This window comes from Mixophyes fleayi, chromosome 1, assembly GCF_038048845.1.
Source record: "Mixophyes fleayi isolate aMixFle1 chromosome 1, aMixFle1.hap1, whole genome shotgun sequence".
Taxonomy (NCBI): domain Eukaryota; kingdom Metazoa; phylum Chordata; class Amphibia; order Anura; family Limnodynastidae; genus Mixophyes; species Mixophyes fleayi.
In genome coordinates this window covers 51104884-51123344 of record NC_134402.1, presented here as the reverse complement: position 1 = coordinate 51123344, position 18461 = coordinate 51104884, and the positions used below count along the sequence as shown (strand labels likewise).

The window sequence follows — 18461 nt, the reverse complement described above, 5'->3', positions numbered from 1 at the left end:
ACTGTGCAGATCACCGATGGAGCAGCATGATGACCACAATTGATTTAGAATGAAGAGCTGTCCGGCACTATGTCATTGCGACTTCTATTCATGTTAATTTAAAGCGGCAATGTCAGGTTAAGTGTTTAAACACTTAACTTGCGGTGTCTTGACATTGCCGCTTTAAATTAACAAGAATAGAAGACGCGATGATACTAAACTGTAGTGCCGGACAGCTCTTCATTCGAAATCAATTGCGGTCATCATGCTGCTCCATCGGTGATCTGCACAGTCTGTTTTCAGGTAAGTCTAATAATATTTATATTGGTTTTTAATACATTTGTTTTTTATTTGTAGGTCTCGTGGGTGCCGTAATTGTGGTAATCGTGTTAATGATTGCCACTAACATCAAAAGCCAGCCTGAATGGACAGGTTATGCACACCCCCAAATGACAACAATTTAAATCATACCCAATGGCTCCAGATCCTCAGCATCTACAGAATTCAGAATATGACGGCACTTGCACTGGTGATCACTCCTGGGGATGGACCACCACAGACTACTATGTAGGGAAATACTTACGTAGCAGGGTGCTTTATTTTTTATTGAGGTTCTTCTTTAAGGGCTTGTCTACATTGTTACAGTACACGTTCTTTGGATACTCGGGGGAATTCAATTCAGCTGCGCTCAACGCGGCGTTAATTCTATTACCGTTCATACAGTAATTTAAACCCTGATTTCTGATCGCGACTCCCTGAGCTGCGAGCACATACCAGCATTAAAGATTACCGTATTAATGTTGATAATGCACAAAATTACCGTAATATCGGTAACACTGCGCAGGCCGCGTTACTTTCAGCAGTAACGCAGCCAATTGAATTCCCCTTCTTGTAATTATATAGCACCGGTCTACAAAACCCATGTTTTATAATACATATGGTATAATACTGAATATTGAAAATATCTTATTGTCAATCATTCTGCATTACAGATGATGGTTTTCTGTTTAAATTAATTTCTCTTTCATACTTAATGTATATATAGAAATATAGAAGGCACGATGCTGTAAATTTGCTTAGGACAATGAATTACATTAATTTAACAATACAAAGGCATAATGAAATATTCCACGTATGCTGAGGGCAGTGATTGGATGCTAGTGTGACATATTATGTTAGACAGTATGGCATTTCACATTATCTACAAGCAATTATTGTCAATATGATCACTTGGTATGGATAAATGTACATACTATAGTACCAATTCAGCCATGGCACCATGAAACCGACACTTTACACAATGGATAGAAGAAAAGGTACCTTGCGAGCAAGAGGAATATTGAGCTCTGTACACATACTGTTCAAGCTCTTCAGTACTCTTTTTTCCCAGCTTGCCTAAAACAAAGAGTACACAGATAAAAACCACAAAGTGGTTAACTGAGAAATAGTTAAATGGTCAATAACTGTAAGGATTTTACTTAATATAGAACTACACATATTTTATAATAATCTGCACTGATATTTGTAATGCAACATGGTTTTGCCAAGGTGCAAAGTTACTCATTTTTTTTTTTGCTTTACATTCCTTAATGAATCAGGCTCATATAGTTTAGTTTCTATGGACTTGGCATTCCTTAGAAACATGGAAGCAGTTAACATTAGTTCAAAGATTCCTTTGCCGTCCAGCTTTTCTTCTTTTTTTTTTTAATAGAGGGCTCATTTGGTCAGGTCCTTAACTGTGTTCATGACCATTTTCTATTTTCTACTATAATTCCTAAATCCTTGTTTATGTAGATGGAATAAGCTGGCTTTTCTTCTTATTGATTACCCATCATCATCACCATTTATTTATGTAGAACTCATTCACATCTAAATTCCCTAACTTACACACAGACACACAAAGACTAGGGTCAATTTTGGTAGCAGCCAATTAACCTACCAGTATGTTTTTGGCGTGTGGGAGGAAACCGGAGCACCCGGAAGAAACCCACGCAAACACGGAGAGAACATACAAACTCCTCACAGATAAGGCCATGGTCGGGAATTGAACTCATGACTCAGCGCTGTGAGGCAGAGGTGCTAACCACTTAGCCACCGTGCTGCCCCATCCATGATACTATAGAGTTCTGATGATCGCGGCTGTACGTTGTTTGGATTTCCCTTTGAAATGTTATCGTCCAAATAAGTACATACTCTGATTTCTTGTAATATTAATGCACTATCTCTTCCAGCAGGATCTTTGTAACAGTATGGGTTGCTGTGGATAAGCCAAATGGAATAAAACGTGAACTTAAACTGGTGACCTAGTAAGTAATATCTGGGGAACATCTGATGAGTTCTTAAAACCGAATCTCCTAGCTCTATGGCCACAAGCACAGACCTGAGAAACTGCATGTAAACTGTATTTGTTCTGAAAAATAAGTTGACATGTCTGAAGTCTTCTCTAAATTCCAATGAGTAACTCTTACTGCTTGGGTAACCAACCTGTCCGCAACTGGTTGATTTGCTGACACCTGGATCCACAGACCTTCATTGTGACTAATATGTCTGATGTTTCCTCAAGTTCTTATTTGTGTAAATTCGGCTGACTTTGACATGTCTGATACTGTCTGCAGTATGCTCTGCCTGGCGTATAGGATATTTTAATGGACGTCTGTCTTCCAGAGGAATAGTGATTCTATGGGCCAGCACTTAAATTGCTGCATCAAGTTTAGGAACCATATCTGAGTTTGCCCAGCTCTCTTCTTTAAACGGGTACATTTTATCTATACACCTTGCATGTGTCTTTTATTGGGAGAATCACATTCATTCTACAATCTGTCATTAATTACTTGACGGAAATAAAGTAATCCTCTCTGTACTTTTATGTTTGGGAATCTGCAGTAGTATTATAAACATCCAGCAGTTATCAGTAGTATGACTTTAAATGATGTTGCTGCAATTGACTTCATGGCCGATTCAGAAGTCTCACATAATTCTCCACTGAAGTAAACAAAGTTTCACAGATCATTTAGAAAATCGTTTTCGTCAAATATACTAATGGCTTACTCTCCTATATCATCATTCCCTAGGTTGTTGGTGGCTTATTCTGGCAAATTGTGAGTGCTTTTGTGAGATCTTCCCCTGAATGCTATAGGATTTCACCAAATACAGCATTGCTGTTTGTATAAAGGATATAATAAACATCCTAATAATTACACCCTCATACAGCCACAACCAACGGCTTCAATGCCCTATCATTAATCTAATATATAATTAGGAGGAAGCAGATATAATTTCTATTGATCAGAGTACCCTTAGGGGTATTCCTCCTCTGCATTTCAGCAACTCAGATGAATAGAAATTATCACCAGTTCATCCTAATTAGATATTAGATTAATGATAAAGCATAGTTGTATTAGGTGATATCCGATAACATCCAAGGGCACATCTCACAATAGCACTATTAACAGAATAAATCACCAACTGCATAGGAAATGGTGATATACTGCAAGAGAACAACCCACAGTACATCTAGTGACAACGGGTTGACTAAAACACCAGCAATGGTACATAGGACAATAGGAAGAATGGGTCACTTGCAAGCTAACTGCAATTAAGGTGACATTGGTCATAAAGGTTTATTTTAGTTAACTGATAGCATTGTTTTTATAATACAGTGTCAGGATGAGAGCATAAATCTGATATGATGAAATAAAATATTAAATGTCAGGGCCCAAATAAAATATTGCATACATAGAAGTGAACATGATTTTCCCCTCAGATAAATGTTTGTTTCCTTTTTAAAACATTTGGTCAATTAACTCAGTAGAAGGTAATTAGGTTGAGCAGACCCTTTGTAGGAAGACCAGCTTAAGATATGCAGATCCTAGACATCCATTGTTTTGATCATGTATTCCACCTAATTGACTTCCTTTCAATAGGTATTGTAAACACAAAAGAACCACTAGATGTAAATTAGAGAGCCATATGCCTAGGTGAGAATCTTGGAGACCCAGGTAAAACCTGAAGGCTCTTTAAGCAGGTATATAGAAATATGAACTTCAAAGGAAATACCTTCATATTTCATATTTTGGAAAATCTGTGTGCCACTCCATACTGATGGGTAAAAACCACACCCGGGTTGTGAATTATACTTACTAGCGGTGCTAGGGATCAGCTATAATCACATGTCTTTGGGAAAGGGATATCAGATTGTTATAATTCCATCATGTTTGGTACTAAGGATATAAGCTCACATGAGCAGGGCCCCTCTTCCCTCCTGTCTCCTCACCTGTTCTTCTAGTCCGTGCTTATTGCATCAGCCTGCCTGGAGTTTCTGAAGTATTGGTATTTTTGTTTATTGTTCTGTACTGTTTCACCCTGTATAGTGTACGGTTTGTACTGTGTACGGAGCTGCGGAAATCTTGTGGCGCCTAACAAATAAATGATAATAATAATATTTAAATGTGCGGGAGATTATGACTGGTTTATTGAAGGGGGAGTCTCTAGGCTATATCTGTGGAGAGTTACCAAAGGCAGGGGTGTGGTCACACAATTGGGGGCGTGGCAATGCACCATTGGGGCGTGGCTAGCACAACAAAATCACTAGGTCCTAAATACCCCGGAGCGCGACATTTGTCCAAGCACTCCTGACTTTCAGGACATCTAGCACTCTTGTGTAGTATAGGAAGAATGCAGTGTGTACAGAAAGAGTTCAGTCTTGGCCTGCGCCCACTGGGCTCACCAAACACTCACCAAACATTGGCATTGTCCCTACTAGAATCACAACATTTCACACACTATGCTGCTCTGTCCTACCTGTTCTTCTCACTTTTACCACATGTGACTGCTGGTTTCTTTAGTTGCGGCTTGTCTGGATCCTGGAATGTTGGATGACCTATTTAGAAAAAAAAATGGCTACATTTAGAAAATTACAGCCAGGCCTACCTTTAAATCAATAGCATCCATGATTAATAATTAGGCCTTCCTCCAGCCCCAACATTAAAATAGTATTCCCATTACCCCGCAAACAAAATAGCAGCCATTAATTAGCCACTATCTACCTCACACACACTACATTGCCAAACGCTCCGTGCCATCACACACACATTACTGTGCCCCTTTATCATCACCACGCTATGCCCCCTTATGATCACACTGCGCCCTCCATGCTGCCTTTGCCCCTTTCTTCATCCCCCTGTGCCATGCTGCCTTTTCCCCCTCCTTTCATCATCCCCCTGTGCCATGCTGTCTTTGTCCCTCTTTTCTTCATCCCCCTGTGCCATGCTGCTTGTCCCTCTTTTCTTTAACCCCCTGTGCCAGGCTGCTTGTCCCTCTTTTCTTTAACCCACTGTGCCATGCTGCTTGTCCCTCTTTTCTTTAACCCCCTGTGTCAGGCTGCTTGTCCCTCTTTTCTTTAACCCCCTGTGCCATGCTGCTTGTCCCTCTTTTCTTTAACCCCCTGTGCCATGTTGCTTGTCCCTCTTTTCTTTAACCCCCTGTGCCATGTTGCTTGTCCCTCTTTTCTTTAACCCCCTGTGCCATGTTGCTTGTCCCTCTTTTATTTAACCCCCTGTGCCATGCTGCTTGTCCCTGGTTTTTTAACCCCTCTGTGCTACCCTTCGTTTTTTAACCCCTCTGTGCCCCCCCCCCCTCTACGTTTTCCTCTCTTCACTTACCTTTTCTTCTCTCTTCTTTCTTGGTCTTCTCTGCTCCTCTGCCGGGTGTGACGTCATCATGTCACGCCCAGCATTCAGTCAGTCTGGAGCAATGAAGCACAGAAAAGCAGAGAGGAGGGACGCCGGCGCTGCGATCACGTGAGTATGGTTTGTCTTTTTTTTTTTAACTACCCTGCTCCCCCCACCACCGACCAATTGCCTGTGTAGAAGAGATAAGATTGCTTAAACATGCTAAAACCTTTCATTGCTGAGGTGTGAATTGCAAATACATTTGTAAACCCAGCATAGTGTGTGCCTGTCTGTACATTTGTGACATAGAGCCTTGAGGGGTTAAGGGTTAACCCTTTGATTGCTGCTGTGTGCCTTGCTAACTGTGTGTAACAAGGAGTGCTCATTGCGTGCCAGTGTGGGACAGGATATTGGGGTCCAATTGCCCTTATTCAATAGGTGGTGGAAAGACCAAAGTGGGTGTGGTTGTGGGTGTGGTTGTGGGAGCGCTGTTTGGGTCAATTCAGCAAATCTGTAACCTGTGCGATAGGTGAGAAGAAGATTACCTGCTGGGATCATGTGTAACCCCATACCGTAAACACTTCCAAGTCATGAGTGCACAAAGTGCGGTTTGTGACTGATAAAGGTGGTTAGGAAAGGATTTCCTGACAAAATTGAGTTGAAATATTGTCTGACTGTGTGAATATATGATAAGATATTAAATCAGAGAGTAGCTAGAGGGGCTTATTCCTGGAAACAGATACAATATAGATCTTTAGTGCAGTAAAAGTGAAGCCCAAGCCCTAAAACCAAATAGATAACAGTAATGTCTGTAGCCTATACCAGTCTTATTAGCTGGATAGGACAAGAGATATAGCCAACTGAGACGTAACTGTTGTGTAGCACTTATCTGCAAAGTCTTATCATTTTCCCTCTCTGCATACATATCAATAGAAAAGAGCGTAAACATTTCACATTTAAATTACATTAAATTGATTACAGCACGCTATCCTATGTTAAAATTACAGAACAAAAATCAGTTTTAGTGCCATAACAGTGTCTCTTTAAGATGTTGTCATGACAGTGAAGTAAAATGGGTTTCTGAAAGGAATCATGGTAATCTTACCAGACTCTCTGAAGAGAAGATATCAAACTTTAGTGGGTATTTCATTAGTTTTATACAGCCCCTCTTTACCTGAAGTGGAGAGCTGTCTCCCTTCAAATCGTGTTTGCTTTCCCTCCAGTGACATAGGACAGAAAATGTATGAACTGCAAAGACTTCCACGGCTCTCTGTGGAGCTATACTGTAGAGATACGGGCCGACTTTAGCATTCTAGCCTGGCTCTCGGCTATGGCGGGCAAAGTGAACGTGTAAAATTAGCAAGTGTTACCCTAATCTACGTAAATAAACTCTGTTAATCTGTTTTCTTAGCAGAATGTTAGTAAACAGATAAAAGGTAACAAATCATTTCCCTAATCAGCTGCACAAAGTATGGCTTCCATGCAATTAAGATTTTACAAATAGTTATCACACTAGTTAGATGTTGTTTCAATCAACATCAGCAGCTATTTATATAGCGCCACTAATTCTGCAGCCACAAATCAGAAACTTCAATGCATGTGAGTCAGTGCATACCCTCCTGCAACTTTTATTAACTACATTCCTTTGTCACTGTCTACCTTCTGTATTTTTTACTTATACCTTTCTATAGTCAGGCTGAGTAGCTTATATTACGGCACAATTTGTCTATGTGGATACGATTAAGTCCAATGACATGATAAAGACAATAAAAAATATATGAAGGTTATAAACCACAAAGGAAGGACAGAAAAGGTAAGGCGGTGTGTCCTTTAGATAAAGGAGGGCATGGAGAAATAAATGTAGATTGTTGGAAGGTAGGCACTACCTGCATAAGGCTAAAATGCCATCTTTTTACAGCAAAACTATTTTAAATACACTTGCTGAGACAGCATGGGCTCACTAAACTTTGCTGATATCCTACCAGAAGAGACTTTAATGCTTCAGTGCGTTCTATTTACATCATACTTGCCAACTCTCCCGGAATATTCGGGAGACTCCGGCATTTTGTGAGAGTCTCCCGGACTCCCGGGCAAGTGTGGCAATCTCCCGAATTCTGCCCACTTCACTTGGAAGTGCCCCACTTCCTAGTGAAGTGGGCAGAATTAGATCCCAAACGCTGCGATTCCCGCGTTTGCTTCATGAGGTCACAGGGGGCGGGGCCAAAATGACGCAATTTTGGCCGTCCCGCCCCCTCACGTCCCTCTCCCCTGGCTGGCTCCCAGAAGGGAGCTGAAGAAAGTGGGCAAGTATGATTTACATCACAGGATAACAAATGCAGTATTTAGGCTACTAATAAACCATTAGTAAGCTGTAATGCAGAACAATAATATGTTGAAACCCAAAAATGGACAGGAAGGATCTCCTAATTACAGAAAAGTTCATATATATTTTTAAATATACTTCTAAATCATTTATCGTTTACTTTGTATATGAAACAGAGGCTAAAAATATAAAATGTCAATATATGAAAGCCCTGGCAATAATAATAATAGTACAATCATAATTTGTCCCCACAAGATATTAAAAAACATTAACTTATATTTATTGTCCACATTAAGACTGATTGTATCCACGCTATTTATAACAGAGAGGGGCTGTGTGGGTTTTATCCAAAATTATGACACTATTTCCAATAGAAGATTAATTTGTTTCAAAAAAGGCTATAATTAGTATCAACTGATTTCAAATAAACAGACAGTATCTCAGGCTAAAAAATTGTTTGTTTTAAAGTGTAATATGATAACATGGGGCACAATCTCTCGCTATTTAATCTTCTTACATATTTGCTATGCAAAGAGTCTCAGTAGTTCCCTAATATTGCAGTGTTGCCTTTGAGGCAGTTGGAATTGAAACATTATTATATAAATGTGTATAAAAGTACCCGATAATAAACTAAATGGAAGTGCACAAAAAATATATATAAATCCAAAAGGATACATGTATCAATTTGCAACCAAATTAAATCATATTATCCCATTGGAATGGCCTTAATATTCCCAAAATATCACAGACATATCAACAGACATGCTCATTTGTTTAATACTGCTGATCCAAACAAACACACACATTTTACAAACACACACACACACACACACACACACACACTTTGCACTAAGATCAAATAGAACATTTTATAAAGTGACAAACCAGAGTCTAAAGATAAAACTAAAATTAGAAAAATATATACATTGCAGCTGACCCAGATGTCACTTATTTATTACATGTTTAATTTACTGACTTTATATATCTTTTAATATATAATACAGACTATCAAAAATTATTATTATTAGTTTCAGAAATTATATAAATTGCAATCTAAAAAAAGGGATTTTTTTTCTATTAGTTGCCAAACAGAAAGAATTCAAAAACATTTTTTGAAAGGACTTCAAAAGAAGACCTTATAATCTACAAAAATATGTCATCTATTTAAGTGAACCATATTTATAAAATAATTTAATTTAATTGATATAAGGTATATATATTGGTATAAATAAATATGAAAAATAATATTTGTAAAGCGACACAAAAGTCGTGTATATTTTTTCTGTCTCACTCCAAATTGTGTTTGCTTTCCCTCCAGTGACACAAGACAGAAGACCATGTGTCCGTCCGACACAGCTGCTCAGTCGAGGCACCCCTCTGCCGAGCTGCCCAGGAAGCACTCACTGAGCCCGAAGATTATCTAGAACAGACTGCCCAGACCCACTATAAACCTGACGGATTACAGTCATAATCCATCGAACAATAGCCACCTTAGAGGCTGGCCAGCCTCTCTTGTGTGCATCATAAAGGACAAGAAGATTCTCAGTCTTATGCACATCTGCAGTCCTACTCACATAAGTACGCAAATCACGGACCAATGTTTGCGTACTAGGACTGCAGATGCTCATAAGACTAAGGATCTTCTGGTCTTTTATGTTGCAAGCTCTGAAACTCTTCTCGCAGAAGAGATAAACAATACATTGGAAGTTTGGTTTCTTCCGGAGTCCAATGACCCTGAAACAGAACATGAAGACAAATGGCCCCCAAACCCAATAGGCTGGCATCCGTTGTTGTCAAGGTCCAAACCTAGATCGAGAATGATCTGCAAAGATCGTTCTTCTGCAACCACCAAAGTAGTGACTGATGCACCCTCCTGTTGCTTGGCTGATAATGGTGTCAAGCTGAGGCCCAAACAAAACACCCCCAGAAAAGGGAATTGCTTCAGGAGCCTTTTTAGAGTCAATATCAGCCTCCCAGGAGTTAAGCCAGGGAGTCCGACGAGCCGGAACTGCAGAGGCAGATATCTGTGCCCCAATCAGACCCTCGTCCAGGGCCGCCTCCCCCAAGGAATTTGTAGCTCCCTGAATTTGATCCACCAAGGAAAGCAGTTTAGAAGACTGTCTCCCAACCAACAGACCCTCAGACAGCTGACCAGGGTTCCACAGCCTTGTTAACCTACACCAATGTCAAAGCGGGCCGCAAAGAGGCCTCCCCTACCACAAAAATGGATTTAATGAGGCCCTCAACCTAACAGTCTGTGCCGTCCTTAAGAAGGGTTGGAAGGATGGTTGTGGCCAGCCTCGCAACTGGAGTCTTCCATTTTGCAAGAACCTCAGGGAGGAAGGGATAACAAGACTGCAGCCAACGGGACAATTCGAATTTACGATCTGGTGAAGGTCAAGGCTCATCCAGCAAAATTTCCAAATGGGAAGAAGACGGAAAAGACAAATATTGCTTGTCCATCACGTAAAGAGACAGGGCTATGCAGTCTCAGGGACTACTGCCTCAGGAATTTCAAGTATCTGAGCCACAGCCTAGGATGAACTACCTTTACAAGGAAAAATTGTCCCCATCAGAATCACCCACCAATTAGCCCTCCACCTGGGAAGAACAGTCACAATCTGACATTTCTCTGCAGGGACGCCACCACCTGCCTGCGTTTACGAGAGGAAGATGGCATAGCGGATTGCAACATCCTCTTCATGGGGGAGGAAACAGAAACCAAACCTTGTACCGAAATCACAAGACCATGTAACCAGGCCGGTTCTTCAAAATCCACCGCCACAGGTCCAGCCAGACCCTGGCTTAGTGAGCCAAGAGCAAAATCCACCCCACTCACTACAGAGGCAGGGGGATTAAGAGGAGCGCCCACAGATACAGTTCAGCTACAGTTTTGGTCAGTGACAGAGCCCAGACGAGCTCTGCCGACTTGGAACTAGAAGCTGGCGTACATGGGATGTGATCTCTAGACTGGCAGGCCGCACACAAAATGTCTGCGACTGACCGTCAGGACGGCATCTTAGAGTTACAGGTGAACTTCAAAATAGAAGTCACTCCAGCCCTAATCCTAACCTGACATGTTAACAGATGGGTCAAAAACACAGTGAATAAGACAAGCTGCACACAATCAAAGCACAGAAAGTGAACCTGCTATACAGCCAAAGAGCCCCAACAGTCTAAGGGACAAATCCCAGAGAAAAAAAAAACACCCCACAACCCGCTACTTTACAGGACAAAGGACAGAAAAAGGAGAAGCTGGAGCTGCAAAATGGCTGCCTACTCTGGTATCTGCACATGAGGAGTGAAAGACCACCAAGGAGGAAGTGTAGGAGAGGGAGGAAACACCTCTCCCCAGGGCCCAGCAGGACACCTCCCTCCACCAACCCAGTGCCAAGCAGGGGTTTACTTAAGTCTCTTCCCCCACTCCCCGCACTGTGCTGGGAGAGGGTTTCACTTCCCTCCTGCCTACCTCTGTTGTACAGTGAAGCAGCAGCTGTGACTGTGGCTGGCTCCCCGGAGGTGTATAGCACTGGGAATGGCAGCAGAGTTACCTACAGTGCACCTCTGATCCCCTGCTCCAGGCAGCGCACAGCCATCAATGCTGTGTGCTGCCATTCAACAGGAAATGCTGGTCCTATGACTGACAGTCGCGATGTGAGAGGCCAATGCAGCTGTCAATTTACAGTAGGAAGAAGCCTCTGATGTAAAATAAAAATTAATGAAATTAAAGTAAACGTGAACTGGGCTGCTCTGCAGCCCAAAAACAACCCAATTCACCAGGCACTTAAACTAAACTGAGGCTACGCAGGTAGTGGGGTATAGAGAGGGAGGAGCTAGGGTTGAACTAACGCCTTAAAGTGCCAGATCGCCTCTATACCCCAATGTTCCCCAAGAAAGGATAGAAAAAAAACTTTATTTATTGGTGTACTTTACTTTGAAAATGAAGATTTGGCAGATACTCCCTGTCACTGTTTGGTGCCATCTTTTCTTTTTAGTCTTTTCTCTACATAAGACTATGGCTAGATCACGTTACATGCAATAATTTTTTTGTCTGCCTACCTACAAGAAAATTACATTTATTCTGCCATGCCAGTGGAAAGTTGCCTTTTATTAAAGATGTGCATTATAAGGCGACCTAGAGCAGCTGTCTCGGGCAGCATGTTTTGGCAGAAAACTAAATGACAACATTCAAATAATTGTTATTTTATTGTGCTCACTACCCGTATACGTGTTTATGGTAGTTTGTATGAAGGATGAGTAGGGTGCCCTTTAGCTGCTGTCTCAGGCTATAAACGAAGCAATCTCAGCAGGCTTCCCTAATAGCAGTTATCCAGCACCAACTGTTATCACTACAGACTCTGCACTGCTCAGAATCCCAGTGATAAAATGTTTCACTTCTGTTTACATCACTCAAAAGTAATTCCAAAAATACACAATGTGGACAAAAGCATTCAGACGCTTGACCATTACACCAACAGGAACTGTAATGACATTGTATTCAAATACATATACTTTAATATGGAGTTGGTCCCCCTTTTGCAATGATATCAGCTTCCACTCTTCTTAGAAGGATTTCCACAAGATGTTGGAGTGTTTCTGTGTGATTTTGTGTCCATTTATTCTGTAGAGCATTTATGAGGTCAGGCACTGCTGTTGAACGAGAAGGCCTGGCTCCCAATCTCCGTTCCAGTTCATGCCAAAGGTGTTCTATGTGGTTGAGGTCAGGGCTCTGTGCGAGCCAGTCGAGTTCTTCCACACCAAACTCATCAAACCATGTCTTTGTAGTCCTTGCTTTGTGCACTGGGACACAGTCATATTGGAATAGAAAAGGGCCTCCCCAAACTGTTGTCACAAAGTTGGAAGCATAGCATTGTCCAAAATGACTTGGTATGCTGAAGTATTAATATTGCCCTTCACTAGAGATAAGGGGCCTAGCCCAAACCCTGAAAAACAGTACCATACTTCACAGTTGGCATAATGCAATCAGGCAGGTAACGTTCTCCCAGCATCCGCCAAACCCAGACTTACCTATCTCACTGCCAAACAGAGAAGCATGATTTGTCACTCCACAGAACACGTTTCCATACTCCACAGTCCAGTGTCTGTGTGCTTTACACCACTCCATCCAACTCTTGGCATTTGCCTTGCAGATGTGAGGCTTGCATACAGCTGCTCTGCCATGGAAACCCATTCCATTAAGCTCCCACCGCACAGTTTTTGTGCTTACATTAATGCTAGTGGAACGTCAAAACTCTTCAGCGTTGCTAACTTTTACGCACCATGCGCCTTAGTAGTCGTTGACTCGTCTCTGTGATTTTACGTGGTCTTCCGCTTCGTGGCTGAGTTGCTGTTGTTCTTAAACACTTCCACTTTCTAATAATATCACTTACAATTCACCATGGAATATCCAGTAGGGATGTAATTTCATGAACCATCCTATCACAGTACCACACTTGAAGTCACTAAGCTCTTTAGAACAATCCATTTTGTATCACAAATGTTTGCAAATGGAGACTGCATGGCTAGGTGTCTGATTTTATACAACTCTGGCAATGGGTGTGGTTGAAACACCTCAATTCAATAATTAACAGATGTGGCCAAATACTTTTGTCCATATGGTGTATTTTAAAGGGCACCATACTTACCCCTGGTATCCAACCTCAGGACTTGCCCAGGTTTGAATGTAATTTCCATATTATTACATTTGATAATGTGATCGTTTTCTTAACCAGTGATATCATTTTACATTATCTGACTGACAAGCTGTAGCTGTATCTGTAATGGTTTATTTTTAACATCAGAGACGGTCCCATACTGTTGACTATACAACATAGAACCTAGATGTCAGAAACTAGAAGTAACATTTGTTCATGAATAACCAGGGAATGTAATTTATCATGCACTGATGAGATTACTCAGTAAGTTAATGGTGAGCATTTTGTAAAGCACTGCAATAAAAAAACCTATATTGTCTCTGATAATCATATTATTTACTGATAAAAATGTATAGATCATTATTGTCTGACTTCCACTATTATCTTACTCACAAATTACAAGATAATTAATGGGTGGTAAAAGAGCTTGAAGGCCCAGATACATTACCTTTAAAGACCACACAAGGCAGATTGCTCAGTATGTATAACAGGCTCCAATATACAGTATATTTCAGCAGATTACAGGAGATATTCCATTATTGGAATAGCCAATGAGGTGATCACCACCTACCTGAGCCCTTCTCATGTATGACAGAGGTTCTTTAATGTTCTCAGCAGGTGCTGTTGGATGACAAGGTGCTGGAAGCCTGGTAAAATATAGGAATCCACATCTTATTAATGGAGCACACATTTATTAATCAGCCGGACAGGTGAGTCAGTCACAAATTATAATTGATTTCTACATTAAAGGTCTGAAAATGGATGGTCCATAGAAATGAACTAAAATGTGCTGAAATTGTGTGTAAATAAGATTTTGGAGCAGAACAAATAATTTTGCAGAGACAGTCTATGAATAGAGCTGGGATGACTATGGTCAACTCATTCTGTTGTACACTGCTTTTTGTAGGACTTAAAAATCCTATTACGCTAGTAAAATATGCCATACTTTGTGGGCAAATGTACAATGAGGCGAATATTTTGCAGATCAATTTTGAAAATCATACTTTTGGTCACCATAATTGCAGCAATAGAATCACAGTGTTTTCACCAAAAAGAAACAGAAAATAGTCATAGAAACTAATACACATAAGGACACCTAAGCTTCGATTGTATATTATAAACTTACACTGTAAATTAACTCATAAATACCAGGCAATAAAATGTGCGCATCTGTATAAGTGAGATTTAACTGTAATGCATTTATATATAGATTGTTCACAAAAGTACACTCACACACGCCCGGGTTGTCTCGCTCCATGTATACAAAATGAACAGGTACGGGCAAGCTGCTGTTACTCAATCATATAACTAAGATAACAAACAATATTTCCACAATTTTCGGAGTTGGTAGAACGGTGTGGTTTTCTGCCGGGACAGTTCCACCAATATCTTCAGATTAGGCACTACCATCAAACGGTTAAAGCCCAACGGGCCCCTCCTCCAAAAGTCTTATATCCATTCTATATAACACCTTACTCCCCACTACTCCGTCTGTTAAGGATCGCTTTCAGACGCAGTGGGAGGAGGACCTGGGAACTGAGCTAGATGAGGATGAGTGGTCGGATATTTACGAACGTACAGCTCGTTGCTCCATAAATGTTCGTATCAAAGAAAATGCTAAAAAGCTATTACACAGGTGGTACTATGTCCCTTCGAGCCTACAAAAAATATACCCACAGATCAGCGCTGACTGCTGGAGAAACTGTCGGCAAACGGGAACATTTATGCATATATGGTGGGACTGTCCCGGGATACGACCATACTGGACAGCAGTCCTTGCGCTAGCTTCAGCAATTCTAGATACTCATATTCCACCTGATCCCAAGAATATTCTGCTACCGCTGCCCCTCCCAGACCTCACCAAATCTGCTCACAAACTTCTTAGACACATTGTCAGTGCTGCCACTTGTCAGATAGCGGCCTCTTGGAAAAACTCCACACCGCCAACACTCCAGATGGTCTGCAGTCAGATCTGGCATACTTATCAGATGGAACACATTACTAGCATACTGAGGGGCTCCTCCGTCTCCTTCTACAAAGTCTGGTCCTCATGGACCTTGTATCATAATCAACCTCCACTCCAGTTTTAGCGGAATCTGAATATGGAATGGTACTTCTAAACAAGTTTATTGCTCCTTTATCTGATACGTGAATCCTTAACTTCCCATCCCTTCCTCTGGTCCCTACATTTCCCCCCTTCTATTCATTACTCTCACTCCCTCCATACCCTATAGTTCTGAAATGTTAAAACAACATCTTTACAGTTCTGGATAATTACGCAATTACCTCCCGAATATGATAGAACTATGACAGTGTTTATGCGTTCTGCTGTATGTAAACACGTGTTATTTGTTACTGATTAACCTATCGAGATTTTGTAATGCTTTTTACCAAAAAAAAAAAAGATGTTTCTAATAAAAAGTTTATAAAAAAAAAAGTATACTCACACACTAAGTTCCCGATACACTGCATTTTGAAGCTTTTTCTCCCAACCTAAAACAAAGAGAGAAGAGAGTATATTTAGAAATGGAGACTGAGGGACAGAGAGATGGAATAATTATTTTAATAATCACAATAGAAAGCATTGTGTGTGTATTAAGTTATAATCAGGAGAAAAAAAATCACGAAATGTGATGCCAACATATCGCTGGCTTGCAGAATATTTTTTTTTAACAGTTGTTAAAATTTAGGTTGGAGAATACAACTACTACTTAGAAGTTTAAGCACTCAACCCAGCAGGTCTGGGTCTGTGTGTGTTGTCTTTTACCATTTATTCATATTAATATGCACCAGTGAATCTGCAAATTATCTGGCCCTTTGGCGGAGCAGCTGGATCTGCCCGTATGTACACTACCGGTTACAGCGCAGGGCCTATGGTTCTGGTCCCTTTTTCTAGGTGTCAAGGCTCTACTATCCAGTGACATTTTAACCACAATCCTGAAGATTAGACTCATTTCATTAATCTGGAATCCAGTCATTCGCACCCTCCCCTTCACTTAAAGTTAAAAAAAAGTCTTGAAGTTCATTGTGGATGCATAATTCTTGCCATACATCTTGAACTCACAAACTACTTGAATCCAGGGATTGATCTCATGAATCCAATCACTATAAGTGTATATTTCACAATAGAACTATGGCACATCATTGCAGTCGAGGTATTTACCGAATAGTACAAATACATTTACTTTTATTTATTTGCAGATGGACAATACTTTTGGGATAGCCGATGCCCGATATTAAGTGATAGCTGTAAGGCAGCTTCAACATAATGAATCACACTCAATAAATACTTGCTTTGTACATTTTTATGGGAACAAAATCATACCACTCCATGTTTGGGATGTCCTAAATTACAATGCAATTTCCTGTAGAAGGGTTATTACTATGTAGAACAGTGGTGGAAAACGGTGTGCGGTTAAATGCACCCCTTGTGCCAAATCTCTTCACAATCCCTGCGGAAGGATAGCTCATGACTGGATGATAAAGTCCCCTCACCAGTCAGGCTAGCCAGAGTTAGGAGAGAGAATGAATGGTGAAATATACAAAAAACACATGTGGGATTCATATTGATAAATTATTGACAGCGAACCTGGGTGATCATTATGGATTCAACAGGGATTTCCCTCAAATGCACAAATTATTAATTGTATGGTATGAGTGACCAATGCAGGGGATTAAATGAGGCAATTATACAGGACTATGGGTAATATTTGAATTCACTAAGTGATTTATAAGATATATATGATAATCCATTAAGACAAAAAAAAATAATCTTCCAAATGGTCTCTATTCCATTCTAATAATAGACTCCTACAGTTGGGTACAACTTTTTTTTTTATTCACATGTATTTTGTCTTTGTGACGTCTCACTTTATTCGTTGTAATTGTGTTTTTTTTAATATTTCACCATTCTGTCTCCCAGTAGGGTAACTACGATTTTAATGTATCAGTAAAAGTAATGTTTTCTTACTAGTGGACTGGAGTGCTATCTTCTCTTTTCAACTCTGGTCTTTTGCTGTGTCAGTTTAATGTGTTGGATAAACACCGCCTCGTATTGAAATAGGGTATAATGCCCAATATAATTTTATAAAGACAGTCCTTTGCTTCCTAGTGCGAAATCACTTATTTTTTTACAATTAGCCAGAGTTAGGTTAACATACTGTAGGGTAGTGTGAAAACTCCATGGTGTTGGCCTGGTTTCATAATATGTTCAGAGGCTGAGCTCCAAGAGGTAATGTGGCCTTCAGCCCTTTACTGGGTTGAGGGCCACTTAAGTGTGAAGCTGCTGGTTACCGGCATAATCACAGTGCAATACAAATCCATCACAGCATTTATCATTAAGATATTCATAATACTGAGACATACACCTGACCCATTTCCTTTGGGGGATTAAGATCTTCACCTTCAGCCGAACCACATAAATTCAAAATGGTGACCATTTTGAACTGTGAAGGAAACATCACAGGAACATACCTGATGCCTTTAGAAAATCTTTGATATCTTCCTTAAGTGTCTCAAGTTTAATATCCGGGTTGATCAGACTACCCTGTAAAAATGAGAGGATGATAAATAGAAGCAGCGACAAAACTTTCTTAAGACGTCAGAATTAGTCATAAAATATTAAATGACAACTACACCAATATAGAAAAACCAATAGCAGCTTTGCTACATAAATTGTAGCATTTCTGTTCCAACATTGAGAGTCCCCGTCATGCAACGTGCCAGTGAAAACTCTCCCAGTTCCCACCCCCATAGCTGCAGAGAACGCCCAGCCATTAGTCAGTGAGATCAATCTGGTGGAATCAGTGTGAATGAGCTTCACAATGATTTTCTGGC

At 40.5% G+C, this 18461-nt stretch overlaps 1 protein-coding gene across 1 annotated transcript in view; it reads right to left on the bottom strand.

The window, feature by feature from the left end:
* The window catches only part of TBC1D19 (TBC1 domain family member 19), a 123947-nt gene that overhangs the window by 82746 nt on the left and 22740 nt on the right, over positions 1–18461 (bottom strand). The window contains exons 2-5 of the mRNA XM_075194760.1: positions 18099–18171; positions 16073–16118; positions 14197–14272; positions 1300–1374 (exon numbers count right to left, since the gene is read on the bottom strand). Coding sequence (XP_075050861.1) covers positions 1300–1374; positions 14197–14272; positions 16073–16118; positions 18099–18171 — 270 coding nt within the window. The remainder of the gene's footprint in view (positions 1–1299; positions 1375–14196; positions 14273–16072; positions 16119–18098; positions 18172–18461) is intronic.